Source organism: Lemur catta, chromosome 11 (assembly GCF_020740605.2).
Source record: "Lemur catta isolate mLemCat1 chromosome 11, mLemCat1.pri, whole genome shotgun sequence".
In the NCBI taxonomy this organism is placed as follows: Eukaryota; Metazoa; Chordata; class Mammalia; order Primates; family Lemuridae; genus Lemur; species Lemur catta.
Genome location: NC_059138.1, coordinates 28,770,216 through 28,785,005, shown reverse-complemented (window position 1 = coordinate 28,785,005; position 14,790 = coordinate 28,770,216). Strand labels below are relative to the sequence as shown.

The following is a 14,790-nucleotide window of genomic DNA, read 5'->3' as shown; positions in this document are numbered from 1 at the left end:
AATTAACATTTAGCTAACTTACAAACATAATTTAAGGTCATTTCCATGGCATGTGCTTTCACCAACCTGATTCAATACTCTGTGTGACTACTTGGATCTACCAAGTCATTGCTGAAAGCTGTGTTTGATTGACTCATTTGCATATTGCTTTACCCTTCTTCTCTTTTTTTTTCCCCCAATGTAAAAAGTCTTTATATAGTTGGTTGATAAGGAGCATGGATCTGAAATTCGCCTCTTGCAAATAATCCCTAACACTTCCATGATACACATACAAGGTCAATTGTGTTATAAAACCATAATAACCATACTTTATTGTTCAAAAAAGCCTTTTATGGAGGCAGAGGGGAAAAAGATGGAGTTTACAGTTTAATGAAATCACCTCAGCTGCAAGCTCAGCAGTTTATAAGTACCAGGAAAACATGGATGATAAATCAACAAAAATTTTATTTTGATCCAGACATTTTACATAAGTGAAGAAATTGTTAGGTATTATTTGGAATGTAGACTCTACATAGCTTGCATGTCAAAGAAAGTTGAATTCAGTTTAACAAATATTTATAAAAAGTGATGATAACTAATAGCTGAGAATGTGCATGACAAGCTTGTAGTGATTTAGGTATACTATCTCAGTGAACCTCCCCACGACTGTGTATGATAGGTACTATTATCCTTGTCTTACAGATAAGGAAATGAAGACCTAAAAAGTGTAGAACATTGGGCAAAAACTGTTTGAAATTTTCTAAAATAGGTAAATCACAATCTGTGAAGTGGAGGGTTTTCCAACTGCTAGGGAAGATGAAATAAGTACTGAAATACAGTGAGGCAGAGAGTGTTACATAGGAAGAGAGAAGCGTGGGCTAACAGGGAGGTGAGATCAAATAAGGAGCAGGTTAGTTTGTAAACAAGACTATACATAACATTTAGCACAAATGCAGCAATATGTGTCTGGTTTTTCAGATCCAGTATGCATTAATGAGAAGTTAATCTAACTTCTCATTATCTACAGTATCTGTCTTTCTCAACATTGAATATCTGTTCTTACTTAGTTTGCTTTATCTCTCCAGCCTACATTGGTGTCATCACCAAATAATGTGATTATATCTCCATGTGGCTCTGGTTTGGTTCCTAAATTGAGCCTTGTGTTGACTCTTCCCAGATCTCCTCCTTTCCCATATCTAACCTGTTTCATCTCTGTGACAGGGATATGTAGGACTCTTCCGACAATGTTCCAAATTTTGTTTTGCTTTGTTCGAAATTCTACAACATTATACTTTAAATAATGAATTTAAATACAAAAAAAATTGAGCTTTGCCTATGGATTTCAAGTGCAGAAATAACTAAATTGACAAATATTCACTGAGTGCTTGCTGTGCACACAGCTCTGTGTTAAGTCCTGTGCAGAACTCAGTCACCTGAGGCTGAGTCTATTACAAAGTCATGTGTAATCCAGCTCAATGGATCTCCCCCCTTCCTATTGCCTGGATAATGTTTTGGAATGAACTGCCTTGATTCCTTCTCATCTCTGCTACCTGTACACTATTCATTCATTATTCCAGACCTATCTCAAATTCTAACTCCTCAATAAAATCTTGCCAGATTTTTGTAACCATAGTGTCAACTTTCTCTTAACCACCCTATTATTTTCTACTTCTCTTAACTCATTTATCATATCATGTTTAGGTATTTATGTACTAGGTTGCTTTGAAGCAAGAATTATGTTTAATTAAATATTAATCCCTGAGACATCAAGTATAGTGATTTGCATCTACTAAATTCTCAACAAATATGTGAGGGATTTAGTTGAAACAAATATTAAATGGGTACTTTCCAATCAAAGTCGCTAATAGCAAATCAGTTCTTCAATTTTACAGGCAAAGTATGACTGTGATATTTCATAATCATAATTAATTTATCTTAATAATTTTAATTAAAATTAATTTGTAGATGAATAAATAGATACATTAATTTTGTATAATCTGTTTTTTTGTAAAATTTAAGGATTTTCTATTAATATAATTTTTCACAAAATCATTAATGATTCAGTTATTCATAATATACTTCTATTGACTTTAACAGTAATTTTATTCAGAAGAGTTAGTATAAGACTGCATGAAAATTTAAGATGAAGACTTGGTCTCACATTTTACTGCCTTTGGCTCTATCTTTTAAAACAAAAGCAAAAAAAACCCTCTCACATAATATAAATGGATATTTAAGTACAATATCATTTTATCATTTTCATTGTGGAAGAGAAAAAATAATTATTACTGTCTAGATGCTGCAAAATAAAATAACTAGAATCATTCCAGTATAATATTTGCTGTAAAGAGAAATATTTATAAATCTGAGAAAATACTAAACTAGATGAACATAAAATAGTTTTTATTACCTTTACTTAATGCATTAGTAGTAACCAAATTCCTCAGCTGTATTATAATGTTACTTGTAAGTGTATTTGTCTGTTGTTTGTTGACATCATCTAATGTCCCATCTTTCTTTTAGATTTTAAAGCTTTCAAGCCGTGTTCTAGATAAAATAAGTATTGGACAACTTGTAAGTCTCCTTTCCAACAACCTGAACAAATTTGATGAAGTATGTACCTACTGATTTAATCTCTGTTATTGTTATAAATCTTACAACCCCAAAGATGGAGTTTTCCTGGGTCAGATAGTAGTAATAAGTGTTTACGTCATACTTACCTCCACCTTCCCTATTCTGGAAACTGAGAAAGCTAAATTGTGTAGCAAAGTGTCATTCTGGGATCTGGTGGAACCACCTAACTCAAAGGCACCTTAGCTTGCTGTTAGTAATATTTTGCAAAACTTAATCCTTATCAGACCTTGTTTCTTCGTAATACTTTATATTTTTTCTTTTCTTTATTTTTTTTTTTTACTGGCCACTCATTCATTAGTCACCTTTTAATATTTTACATTAGTATTTACTTTGGCTGAATTTGATACTCTGAGAAATTCTTATTCAATGGTGTCTTATGTGACAGATAAACACAAGGTCCTTGAGGAGAGATAATGTGTTTTATTTATTTTTGCATTTCCTGTACTTAACATAGCATCAAACCCACAGTAGGTACTAAATTAATTACTGTTGAAGTGAGCACATATTTATTCTGAATATCTCTGTCAGATGATAGAGTTGTGCAGTTTTGTAGATTGAGTCTCTGGGGAAAGCCCTTTGTTCTCTCATGTTCTATACTATGGTTCTTGTTGTATCCAAAAACAAATAAGTTATATAAAATAAATTCTAGACATGATACTTAAGATATCCAATATCAATTCCACTGAAAAAATATACTTACAAATGCAATGACTTGAAATTTGTTCCTTGGGAAAACCTAGTCTATGTGTAGGATGTTTACCCACATTGCTATATGCTCCGTGTAATGAATATCTAGATTTTAACATGCTCAGAACCATGAAGTGTTTGCATTATAAGATCCCTGTGCTTGCTTTCTTTCATATATGATTGTTTGTTTCTGGGGGTGGAGGATAAAACGCCACTTGGTTTTTTACTTGTATTTTCCAGGGACTTGCATTGGCTCATTTCGTGTGGATTGCCCCTTTGCAAGTAATGCTTCTGATGGGGCTGATCTGGGAGTTGCTGCAGGCCTCTGCCTTCTGTGGACTTGGGTTCCTGATAGTCATCGCCCTTTTTCAAGCTGGGTTAGGGAGAATGATGATGAAGTACAGGTAGCAGTCTATTTTCATAGCTTGAAAGGGTTTTAAATCAGGTTTTCAAAAAGCCCACTCTAGTAAAACCAGGACTGCTCAATGCACTGAACTGTGATCTACAGGGTGTCACTAAAAAGGAATTATTTTAATGGTGTAAATAATTCTTTGTATGAATGGGACATTTTTTGATTTTTGGACTATAGAATGCATTTATAAATACAATAAAATTCAGTTCATTTTTATAGATCATAAAAATGGTATAACATTTATGTGAATTAGAGGGAATACATAAATTTTGTATAGAGTTTATTGGCTTTTACTACTCTGGTTCATAGATCATCACACCAGAGTCTCACTTTGTATCACCAAATGAATCAGTGATACCAGTCACTGCTTATGATAGTGGACTTGTCGAGTTTGTCAGCTAGACTACGACAGAAAGTGTACAAATTTTGGAGTCAGATAGCTCTTGTTGAATCCCAGATCACACACTTACTAGTTATGGGACCTTAGTCAAGCTCTTTCACCTCACTGAGTCTCTGGTTTTTCATGTTTAAAATGGAGATAACAACCTTGCATAGATTGTCACAAGGATTGGGGACAGTGTATGGAATGTATCTAATACAGGATCTGGCACGTAGGAAGCATTTACTAAATGGTAGCTATTATTGTTATTACCATCTATTTGATAGTAAATACACATCTGATAAAAGAAATGCCAGTTTTCTTAAAAGCTTGAGCAGTCCTTAGTAGGTAATTTGACTGATTTTTGCTATTGGCTTGACTGATTGATTGATTTACAGAGATCAGAGAGCAGGAAAGATCAATGAAAGACTCGTGATCACCTCAGAAATGATTGAAAATATCCAATCCGTTAAGGCATACTGCTGGGAGGAAGCAATGGAAAAAATGATCGAGAATCTAAGACAGTAAGTTGTTCCAGTAATTTCAATATTATTAGCATTTTTATCTTAATATTTAAAAAAATGAGTCTGTCATAGTGGACTTCCAGCTTGTATTTGAACTTTTTGACAATCAAACAATTGTATTAAATTATTTCAATATTCATGCGTTAGTTACATAAAGTCATTTTCATGGGCTATAGTTTTATGTAGTTGATCCAGTGTGTTATTTTGTACTACAAGGATATTTATTTTTTTTGAAAGAATCTCTTACATGTATTCATAGCTGCTTAATATTTATGTGATTAAAATAATGATCATGATGCTGGAAGCTGATTGATACTTCAGATGGAATTGCTACAGTGTACAATTCTGAACCAAATAAATTATCCTCTGTTTATATTTTACTTAATTTATGTTATGATGCATGAAAAATGGAAAAAAAACCTTTACCTGGTTAAAATATGTCTGTTCTTCCTTAACGTAGGAATAATAGCACAGGGTAATATTCATAAACTATGTTCTTACGAACCCTCTGCTTGAAGTGAAGTCAATGCAAGTAATAAAAGCCACTTCCTGAGATAGAATCAGTACTTGGCACCTCTCTCTAGTGTTCTTTCTCCTCATATAACCTTTCACTGATTAGTAAAGATTATATCCAGCAAAAAAAAATACAGCATAGATTGAGATATGATTACTGAGGTAATCTTGGGCAAAATATAACCTAGAGCATTTCTGTAGCCATGAGACCATTTTTCTTTAGTCAAGTTCCATGTTCTACAAACTTCAATCAAAAAAGGTTCTAGGAGACTCAGTGAAGTTTGATATACTGTTCAAGGGACAAATAACTTCTGCACATGAGAGTTTCACAAGGAAAAATATGCTAAAAAGAAGAGTGTCATTTTGGATGGTGTGAATATGAGCTATTAGGAATTCAGGCTGCTGAGTCTGGTAGACAATGGTAACTGAGCTGCAGGTGTGTGATTGGAACAACAAAAGAAATACTGAAATGCTAAGTCCTTTGCCATGTAAATAGAAGGAGTAAAAGAATATTTATTTCCCAAACATTATTGGTCACCTGTTTTTGTTATGCGTTTCAAGACAAATCCAGGAAAGGAATTGCATTTTCTTTCCAGAAACATCCTTGAAGATCTTGGGGAATTGTTCAGTTGGTAGAAGTTGTTTTCTCATTAACAAGTGAGTGCTGCATGCTCTTGTTCCCTGCATCACTTAGGCCTGTAAATATAGGCATGGCAAGGACAACCAGGAGGGTATCAGAAGATCCGGTTTTCTCAAGCCTTATGATAAACTCATGACCAGATTATTCTTGGTGCTGACTTTTCTTGACTTTGGTTTTTATTTTTCCCTCTTCCTCAAAAGATGAAATCCATCCTCCCTACTCTGTATTTCAGTTCAACCAATTCTAATAGCAAATGTTTGGTTCTGACTTGTATAAACTGGCATGAAATTGTTATCCGAAAAGGCTGGGAAGGACTGATGTAGATATGGGAAAGCAAGAATTGCTCCTACTCAAGAGAGCAAATATAATGTTCTGGAAAAGACTGGCAGGATGTGCTTCAAAAGAGTGATTATCTCAGCCTGGGCCACTGTTGTACTTGGTCAAAAGGCTGTGCAAAGCTCCCTGAAAATTTATGCTTTTATTTCTCTTTGGTAATAAAGTCATTTTTAATTTTTTATAAGAAACTGATAAAATATTTTATGATTCATAAAGTGTTAGTGATTTTATTACAGAGAACATTACATTCTGGGTGATTATTATAAATGTCCTTACATCCATTATGCTTTTATTGTAGTACCTCTTATTTTTCTCAACTGTTTCAACAATAATTTGACAAATTTGTTAACATTTTTATAAACAGTATTTTCTATCATTTTGTTAATACCAATCTGGTCAGTATTTTTCTTTTTCTCTTAAGGAGAAAGGACACACATTGTAGATTTTAGTATTTTAAGTATTAGACCCTTTGCTGTGCTCTCATTTAATCTTGACAACAACTCCACAAGGGACTTGTTATGCTTCCCTTCTATAGATGTTGATTCTATAATATAAAATCAGACAGAAGAGTGACTTGCTTAAGATGGCATAGCTCTAGCTGGCAAAGCCAGGATTCAAATCCAGGTGAGCTTCCAAAATCATATCTCTTCAATGCCAAATTACTGAAATAGGTAAACATTAGACCTGTTTAGACTGTGAATCACTATCTAGATTGGGCACATTGAACTCCATTATCTTCATCAGTGTGCTCAGATTACATTTTTTTTTTCAGACTAAGAAAAACAAAATCCCCTCTGAGTTCTGCACTTGAGAAGGAAAATTGCTTTTCTGAACTATAAAGTGAGTGGAACTAGCACCCAAATGCCAGGTCCACCTTCCCAGCCCCCCCCCCCCCCCCCCCCCCCCCCCGCACTATGCCATGGCACAGCTGTTGCCCCTCCCACCAGAACCCTCTATTTGTCTGTGTCCTCGTTGCCCTTTCCCTGTGTGAGAGCTAGATGGGGAGGATCACAAGTGACTCCCATTTTTATGGATCCTGGAGTGGGACTTAGGTTGGAAGCAGCCTTGTCCTCTGCATTCCCTGTTTTCTGCTGCTGGAATATTTAAGCCTCATATATGTGTTAAAAAAGAATTCCCATTTGCAGCTCAGACTAGAAGATTGAAAGTATAGTATAATGTGACTGCAATAATTATGCTGAAATGAGAGAGACAAAAAGGATGTAGTATCTACTCTCATAATTTTTTAAGAACCACCTGCAACAGAATCAGGTTGTTTTGTTTTTTTAAAACACAGATTCTGGAAACTTAACTGAGACTCTTTCCTGCAATGGGTATCTCTGAGAGGTGAGCCTGAGACTGCGTTTTAACAAGTATCTCAGGTGATTTTTCCACATGCTAAGGTTTGAGAACCATTCCTTTATGGTGTTATTTTCAATGTTCCTCAAAGCCAACCTAGAATTTCTAAAGTGTTAAGAATCCGTTAGGTATTCACAGAATTGTCTTTTTCCTTTATAAATCTTGCAACACTGTTCTCGTTTCTACACTTAATTACTTAAAACACCAACCAACCAACCAACAAGTTAATAATGAATAAAGGTATAAAAATAATGTTGTAATAATAGTGTTAATAACTTAAATTATTCATTATAATTTAAAAATAAAAACACTGTGCATTCATTACTATCCCTCTTCCAGATAAGGTAACTGAGGCCCAGAGAGGTTAAATGACACACCCAAGGTCATGCAACTCATATAGATAGGTTGGGGCCAGGATCAGAACACAGGTAGAAACACTCTAGAGATCATGTTCAGATTTTACATTCCAAGATGCCTGATATTTGAAAAGACAAATAACACCCAGAATCTTATTTTTTTTTTTATAGAACAGAACTAAAACTGACCCGGAAGGCAGCCTATGTGAGATACTTCAATAGCTCAGCCTTCTTCTTCTCAGGGTTCTTTGTGGTGTTTTTATCTGTGCTTCCTTATGCACTGATCAAAGGAATCATCCTTCGAAAAATATTCACAACCATCTCATTCTGCATTGTTCTGCGCATGGCGGTCACTCGGCAATTTCCCTGGGCTGTACAAACATGGTATGACTCTCTTGGAGCAATAAACAAAATACAGGTAATGTACCACACTTGTGCATCGTATACCATGATTTTGAAACATTTTATTTAATGCATAAGATTTCCACTCTTGATGTGTATATGTGGTCTAATGAGCCCTTGTAATGAATGCTTAGTGAAGTAAAATGAAGGCCTGTGAGATTCTCTTAAGTCAAAGAAATTGAGGAAAATTGTTTCTGTACTTTGGAGGATTTCAATCAAGTAACCAGTCAATAGATTGGTTCAAATGAACTTTGCAAATGTGCAAAAAGATCTAAAAAGAAAATTCCTTCACTAGAAAGCTATAAAAGTTTCCAGCTAATACTAGAAATGTTCCCCTTAAACTTTCATAGCATTTCCCTAGAGAGTATGATGGACGCAAATGACGTTTTATGCCAAATTACCTTAAAATCCCAGCAATGCTGATGTAGCTGGCAGCTTTGAGGTGAAGTTCTAAAGTCTTAGGGTGATGAGGCTCAATTTACACAAAGCTACTTGAATGAACTTGTATGTGGTTAATAAACATAAAAATGTTTTATTGTGCTTTTTTGATATTTAAATATTTAACCCAGAAAATGAGTCACTGTGATAGAAATAAAAATGAGGGGTGAAGAGCTAGAGAAGAGCAGAGAAGAAAAGGAAGAAGTAAGGCAAGGACCAGGCTTTTTCCATTGCTTCATGTGGCTAAGACTTCAGGGTGCATGGACTTAATTCTTCCTTTTGCTCTCACCTTCCCTAGAGAAAGTGATTTGGAGTCTCTGAAGCGCCCTTCTCTTAGATTCACAGTTTGATGCCTTAAAACTAGTTCTATACCTTCACACCTTCATTTAACCTGAAGAAGTGATGCTGAATATACCTCTACTAAGGAGGATGCTGCAAAAATGAAGACTTTTTTTTTTTTCTGTCCTAATGTTGAATTGAGGCACAGTCATCACTAAGGTTAATGTATACAGGATGACTCAGTTTTATGTTACAATCTAATGTGTAAAAACAGTTGTATACAATATCACTTGTTTAAAGAGTGTATTTCAAATATAATGAATCCTAGTGCTTGGCAAATTAACTTCAGAACGCTGTTATAAAATTATTTTATTAAGAAATAATTTCTAATTTAATTATTCAAATCCATATATAAGATGTAGCACCATTAGAGTTGTAAAATAGATGTATTAAATAATAATGCTTTAATGCTATTCTGATTCTACAATGTATCTTTGCTCTCTTTTTAAAAATAGGATTTCTTACAAAAGCAAGAATATAAGACCTTGGAATATAACTTAACAACCACAGAAGTAGTGATGGAGAATGTAACAGCATTCTGGGAGGAGGTCAGAGTTGTTTTCTTTTTTTTTTAATTGTTTGCTCTAAACACTTAGGCATTTTCATCTTTGTGAATCTAGATTTCATCCTGATGGAAAATAAAGTTAGGATGATGAAATAATTGGTAGAACTGAAAGGAGGACCTCTCCATATGTTTTACAGATTAAGAAGTAGAGGCCCAGGAATATTAAATGCAGTATAAAAACCTCTTTATTTCTTTTTAAGTCATGTAATTTGTTTTGCCCAACAGATCAGGAAATAATACAGAGATCATATGTTCTGGAGCTGGGTTTGAATCTTGGCTGTGTCATTTACTTTCCGTGTAATCTAAATCAAGTTACTTAACTTGGTGGGGCTTCTGGCTTTCCATCTGTAAAATGGAGAATATTAATATTTACCTTGCAAATTTGTTGTGAAGACTGACTGAGATAATTTAGGTAAAGTGTATCAGAGTACCATACACATAGTGGTTCTGCAATGAACATAACCTTCTCTGATGTCAAGATCCAGTCCAATGTGCTTTGTATATACCAGTCAACAAAAAGATGTATGAGAGATATACCAATATATTGTTTTCTACTATTTTTTACCTATTTCCATTTACTATTAAAATTCTCTTATATTGCTCAATGTCAGAAAAAATATTATCAATGATTTTCAGCCTCTAAAGAAGCAATATTTGATTATTGAGAACACCTGCTATATTCCTAGTTCCTTATCACTTGTATCAGTTGAGTAAAGGTAGGCGTTACAAAACCAATGTCCTATTTTTCAATCTTTCTTCACGTTTTAAACTGGATTTATTTATATAAGTAACTTGGCCACCAGGGCTTCCTTTGACTTCATTTTTAAAGATATAGGTAAGAGAATAATTATTTTATCTGCCTAGCAAAATTGTTTTGTGGGAAAATATGTGAATCAGATTTATTTTACTACTTTGTTTTTAGGAATTTCAAATGTCCTTCCAGGCATGAAAGAAAAATATGAAGTTTGACATTTTTCACTACTACTCTGAGGTCATTGTTTTTGTACACTGGTGCAAAAATCCTTCATTCCTCTCTTACTCTATCTGATAAAATAGGTAGCATGCTTGAGCCCTCACTATGTGCCAAGCACTGGGATAAGCACTCTTTGTGTTTTGTTTCACTTAATCCTTTGACCTAAATAAGATTAATATTTCCATTTTACTGATAAGAAAATGGAGGCCTCAAAAAGTTAAGGGACTTGGTTCAGTTCACACAACTGGCAAGAACTGAAGCTGAATTCTGGACCTAAATGTCACACAGTCTAGAGCCATTTCACTGAACTGTTGCCTTCCATTTGGCTGTGTCCTCCTGCTCCAGTCTTTGACTGTCACCTAAACTCTGGGCACTGCTTGATGTTATTTACTCATGATGGTGGTGCTTTTTAAACTCCTGTTTGACACTACAACATCCACATGAATGATTCTTCCAATACTGTCCTTAGAACTTACATTTTCCAGTGACTTCTGCAGAAGCTTTCTCTTTTAGACATATCCTGAGCTTTATTAGAACCCAGACTTAGCCCACTTTGGAAATGTCACACTTTGAAATCTCTTTCTCAGCCCAGAATTTCCTAACCCTCCAGCTTTCTCAGTCTCTTAATTCTACCTTTTCTGCCTTTCAATTTCATCAGGATTTCTAGTTTCAGCAATTCTTCCTTTTGGACCCTCCTGGTTTAATCTCAGCTTATTCCGAGGCCAATAATTTCAACTCTTCTCTCAGATGCACTCTAAATTCTGTTTTCCTTTTGCTAATTTTTTTTTTCCTAGAAAGCTTTTGCTTTATCAGCTTTGGAGAAGGAAGTACTATTTGGGAAAATCATACACTGTAGTCAACTGTAAGTTTTATACATTTATTGTTTCAACCTCAACCAGGCCTGTAATCTTTCTTGGGAAATCCTTTCATTTGTCTTTAGTTAATTTTTGTTACTACTTCCTTGTAAACTATTGTAGATTTTTACCACTTTTCTGAAACCCACAACCTCTCCCAGGATCTGCTCACCCTTAGTAAATGGTCTTGCCTTCCACAATACATCGAGAAAATAGAGGCCATCATCATGTATGAATGCTTCCAACTTCTCTCTTCACCCCCTGGAATTATCTCTTCCTCCTTTCTTACTGTCTAAGAGAAAGATGTATGCTTCTTCCTGCCCTTGTCTGAACTATTCTATCTTGCTTCATCTTCTCAGAACAGGGGGCAAGCAATTATTCTCTCTCTAGAAGCTTCAATATCTTTTCTCAACTGACTCCTTCTGACATTTAAATATTGTGAAGTTAAAAAATGCTTTCTCTGACTTTTGCCCAACCAACCTCATCCCCTAAACCTTATCACTCTTCTTCCCTTCATTGTCAAGCCTGTTCTCACTTCCTCGCCTTTTGTGAACTTTGTAATCTGAATTCTGCTTTTATCAATCTATTAAAACTGTTCTTTTTTCCCTGGAATTTATCAACTAATTTAGCTTTAGTGAACTACTCTTCTCAGGTTATTTTGGCCTCAGACCACCACTTCCAAGTCTGCCCCACCTGCCACTTCAGTGGCCATAGGCCATTGCGTCCCCCCAGGCCTCCTTCTGGCATTTCATGCTCTATGGGGTGACCTCTGCAGGCTTAGCTGCTGTCAATATGCTGATGACTCTCAAATGCAAATCTATAGCTCCAGTTTCTTTCCTGAACTTCATGCACGCGTTTCCAAACTTCCTGCATGTTCCTCAAGCACTTCACATTCATCACTCCCCAAGCTCCATTTCCTTTGATGGCATCACCCAGGAGGGAAGTCCCTGAATAGTTATATATGACTCCTCCCTGGTTCCAAACCTGTGAGTAGGTAAAATTCTGTTTATGTATAAGGAAGCTGAGGTGTACACAGTGTAATTAACTAGAACGAGGTTGCACAACTAGCTAGGGCCAGGCTAAAATGTCAGCCTAGGTTTCTGTAACTCCAAAGCCCTTTCCCACTCACCATATTGTCACTTATTAAAAAAAAAAAAAGACTATCGTTTTACTGTATAAAAATGCTTTCACATATATTACCTCAATTAGTACCCTTAACAACTCAGGAAACTGAAGCTGAGAATGTTACAACCTGTCAACCATTACCTGGCTAGCTGAGAAGGTGAGACAAAGACTGGGACAAAGAATAGCATTACTGTTCCATAAACATAGGAAATATTCGGCCTTACTAGGGATCAAATAAATACAAGTAAGATCGATGATGAGGTTCTGTTTCACCTATAAAACTACAAAAAAAAAAAAAAAACAACCAAAAACCAAACACACACACACACACACACACACACACACACACACACACACACCAAGCCAAAACCAAACCAAACCAAAACCAAAACCAAAAAAGCAGCAGTGTTGATAAGGGTTGCTGAAAACTAGCACTCATACATTGCTGGAGGAAAACACAGAACAACTTTTTAACTCAAATTTTTCGATATAGGTTTAAGTGGTGACTAAGGATGCAATTTTCTGTTTATTTTATATTGTTTATTGTATATTGTCTAAATCTATGTTAAACAGATTTTTGTCAAAACCTTAAAGCTTCAGTTTCAGTGCATTCAGTTTATGGAAAAGAAATGAATTTATGAAGCCAGTTGTCATTGTGAAGACAATCAGCTAAATACAAATTGCTTTCTGTCAGAAAATGTATCAATTTATAATACAGATAATTAATAATCTATTTAATTAATTCACTAAATTACTAAGAATTAAATGATTAATCAGTTAATTGACCACTTAAAATGCTCATTTCTGAAAATTGATTTAAAGATAGATATAAGATGCATAAATTGTTTTAAGTTTGAAATCTGGGTGAAATGAGATCTTGCCTCCTTCAGTATTTCTGCCTTTCCTTTTATAGGAGGATTTTTCAGGAGAAAATCATTCCCTCATCGTACCCTCGTTTGAGTCCCACAGGTTTTTATACTCTAGAAAGTACAGCATAGTAAGGCTAGCATAGTACTCACTTGTATGATAGGTGAGAAAGCTGTGTCTTCTGTGTGAAATAAAAGAAGAAAAATTGTGAGAGTGGGTCAGGAGAAATGACAGACAGCAGGCAAATTCTTGGGCGGGTTACTTTTAAGAGAGTGTTTTTGGGTGTTGAGGATCTGGAACTAGAGCCCTTAATAGGTGCACCAGCTTCCCCCTGATCAATCTTCAGGGCTGTTTACAGTGATTTTAAGGCCACTACCATAAAGCTTCCCCTGGGAGCAATAGAGAGGCAAGGAATTTTCAGAAGGTATTTATTTATTTACTTCTCCCCAGCTACCCTTGTATAAATGAATTCATTTGAGTCATCTGGCAAACTCTTCACATTTGTATTCAACAATAATTATACAAAGAAATGCTGTGAGCTTCTCAGAGGAAGGCACTACCAGTATGATAGAGTAGAAGTCAGATTTGGGTTGCAGTTCTACTTTATCACCTACTTGTTATGTAATGTTAATCATTTAACCTCTCTGAGTCATAGTCTACCGTTTTGAAAAAGGAGGATTATAAAATCTACCTCATATATTATGCTTAAGATTAAATAATGTTTATGTCCCCAGCCCATAGACAACGTGGGGGTGTGTGTTGTGTATTCAGTCTTTACCTAAATAAAAATTTAATTAAATTTGATAATGGGCAAGTTCTGAGAAAGGGTAATTATGTTTCCATTGAATATTATAATTTTAAAATGTTTTGGATCATGTGCTCTAGAAACCATGTGCTATAATTATGTACTATAAAGTCATAATGTATACAGTATAATGGATCACATGCCATGTGCTTTTCAAACTAATCATACATAGAACAGGTGTCTATTGAAAATATCTGATCTATCTTTTATTTTTGATTTTTTAAACAGGGATTTGGGGAATTATTTCAGAAAGCAAAACAAAACAGTGACAACAGAAAAATTTCCAATGGTGATAACAGCCTCTTCTTCAGTAATTTAGCACTTCTTGGTACTCCTGTCCTGAAAGATATCAGTTTCAAGATAGAAAGAGGACAGTTGTTGGCGGTTGCTGGATCTACTGGAGCAGGCAAGGTAGTGTCTTTAATTGCTCATTGTTAAGAACTTAATTTGGCATGCATTTCTCCTTTTTTCTAGTTTGTACTGTAAGAAGGTCTTTTGGAGAAATTCTTATACAGGTATTAGGAGAATGCTTAGATATAGTGTACCATGTAACACAAATTGTTCTTCTGATAATTTTCTCTAGTTTTTTATTTCCTTGTATTTCCA

The 14,790-nt window shown here is 35.0% G+C and overlaps 1 protein-coding gene across 1 annotated transcript in view; it reads left to right on the top strand.

Moving 5' to 3' along the window:
* CFTR (CF transmembrane conductance regulator) overlaps positions 1-14,790 on the top strand; it is a 142,698-nt gene that overhangs the window by 20,232 nt on the left and 107,676 nt on the right. The window contains exons 5-10 of the mRNA XM_045564145.1: positions 2,503-2,592; positions 3,541-3,704; positions 4,490-4,615; positions 7,988-8,234; positions 9,451-9,543; positions 14,413-14,595. Coding sequence (XP_045420101.1) covers positions 2,503-2,592; positions 3,541-3,704; positions 4,490-4,615; positions 7,988-8,234; positions 9,451-9,543; positions 14,413-14,595 — 903 coding nt within the window. The remainder of the gene's footprint in view (positions 1-2,502; positions 2,593-3,540; positions 3,705-4,489; positions 4,616-7,987; positions 8,235-9,450; positions 9,544-14,412; positions 14,596-14,790) is intronic.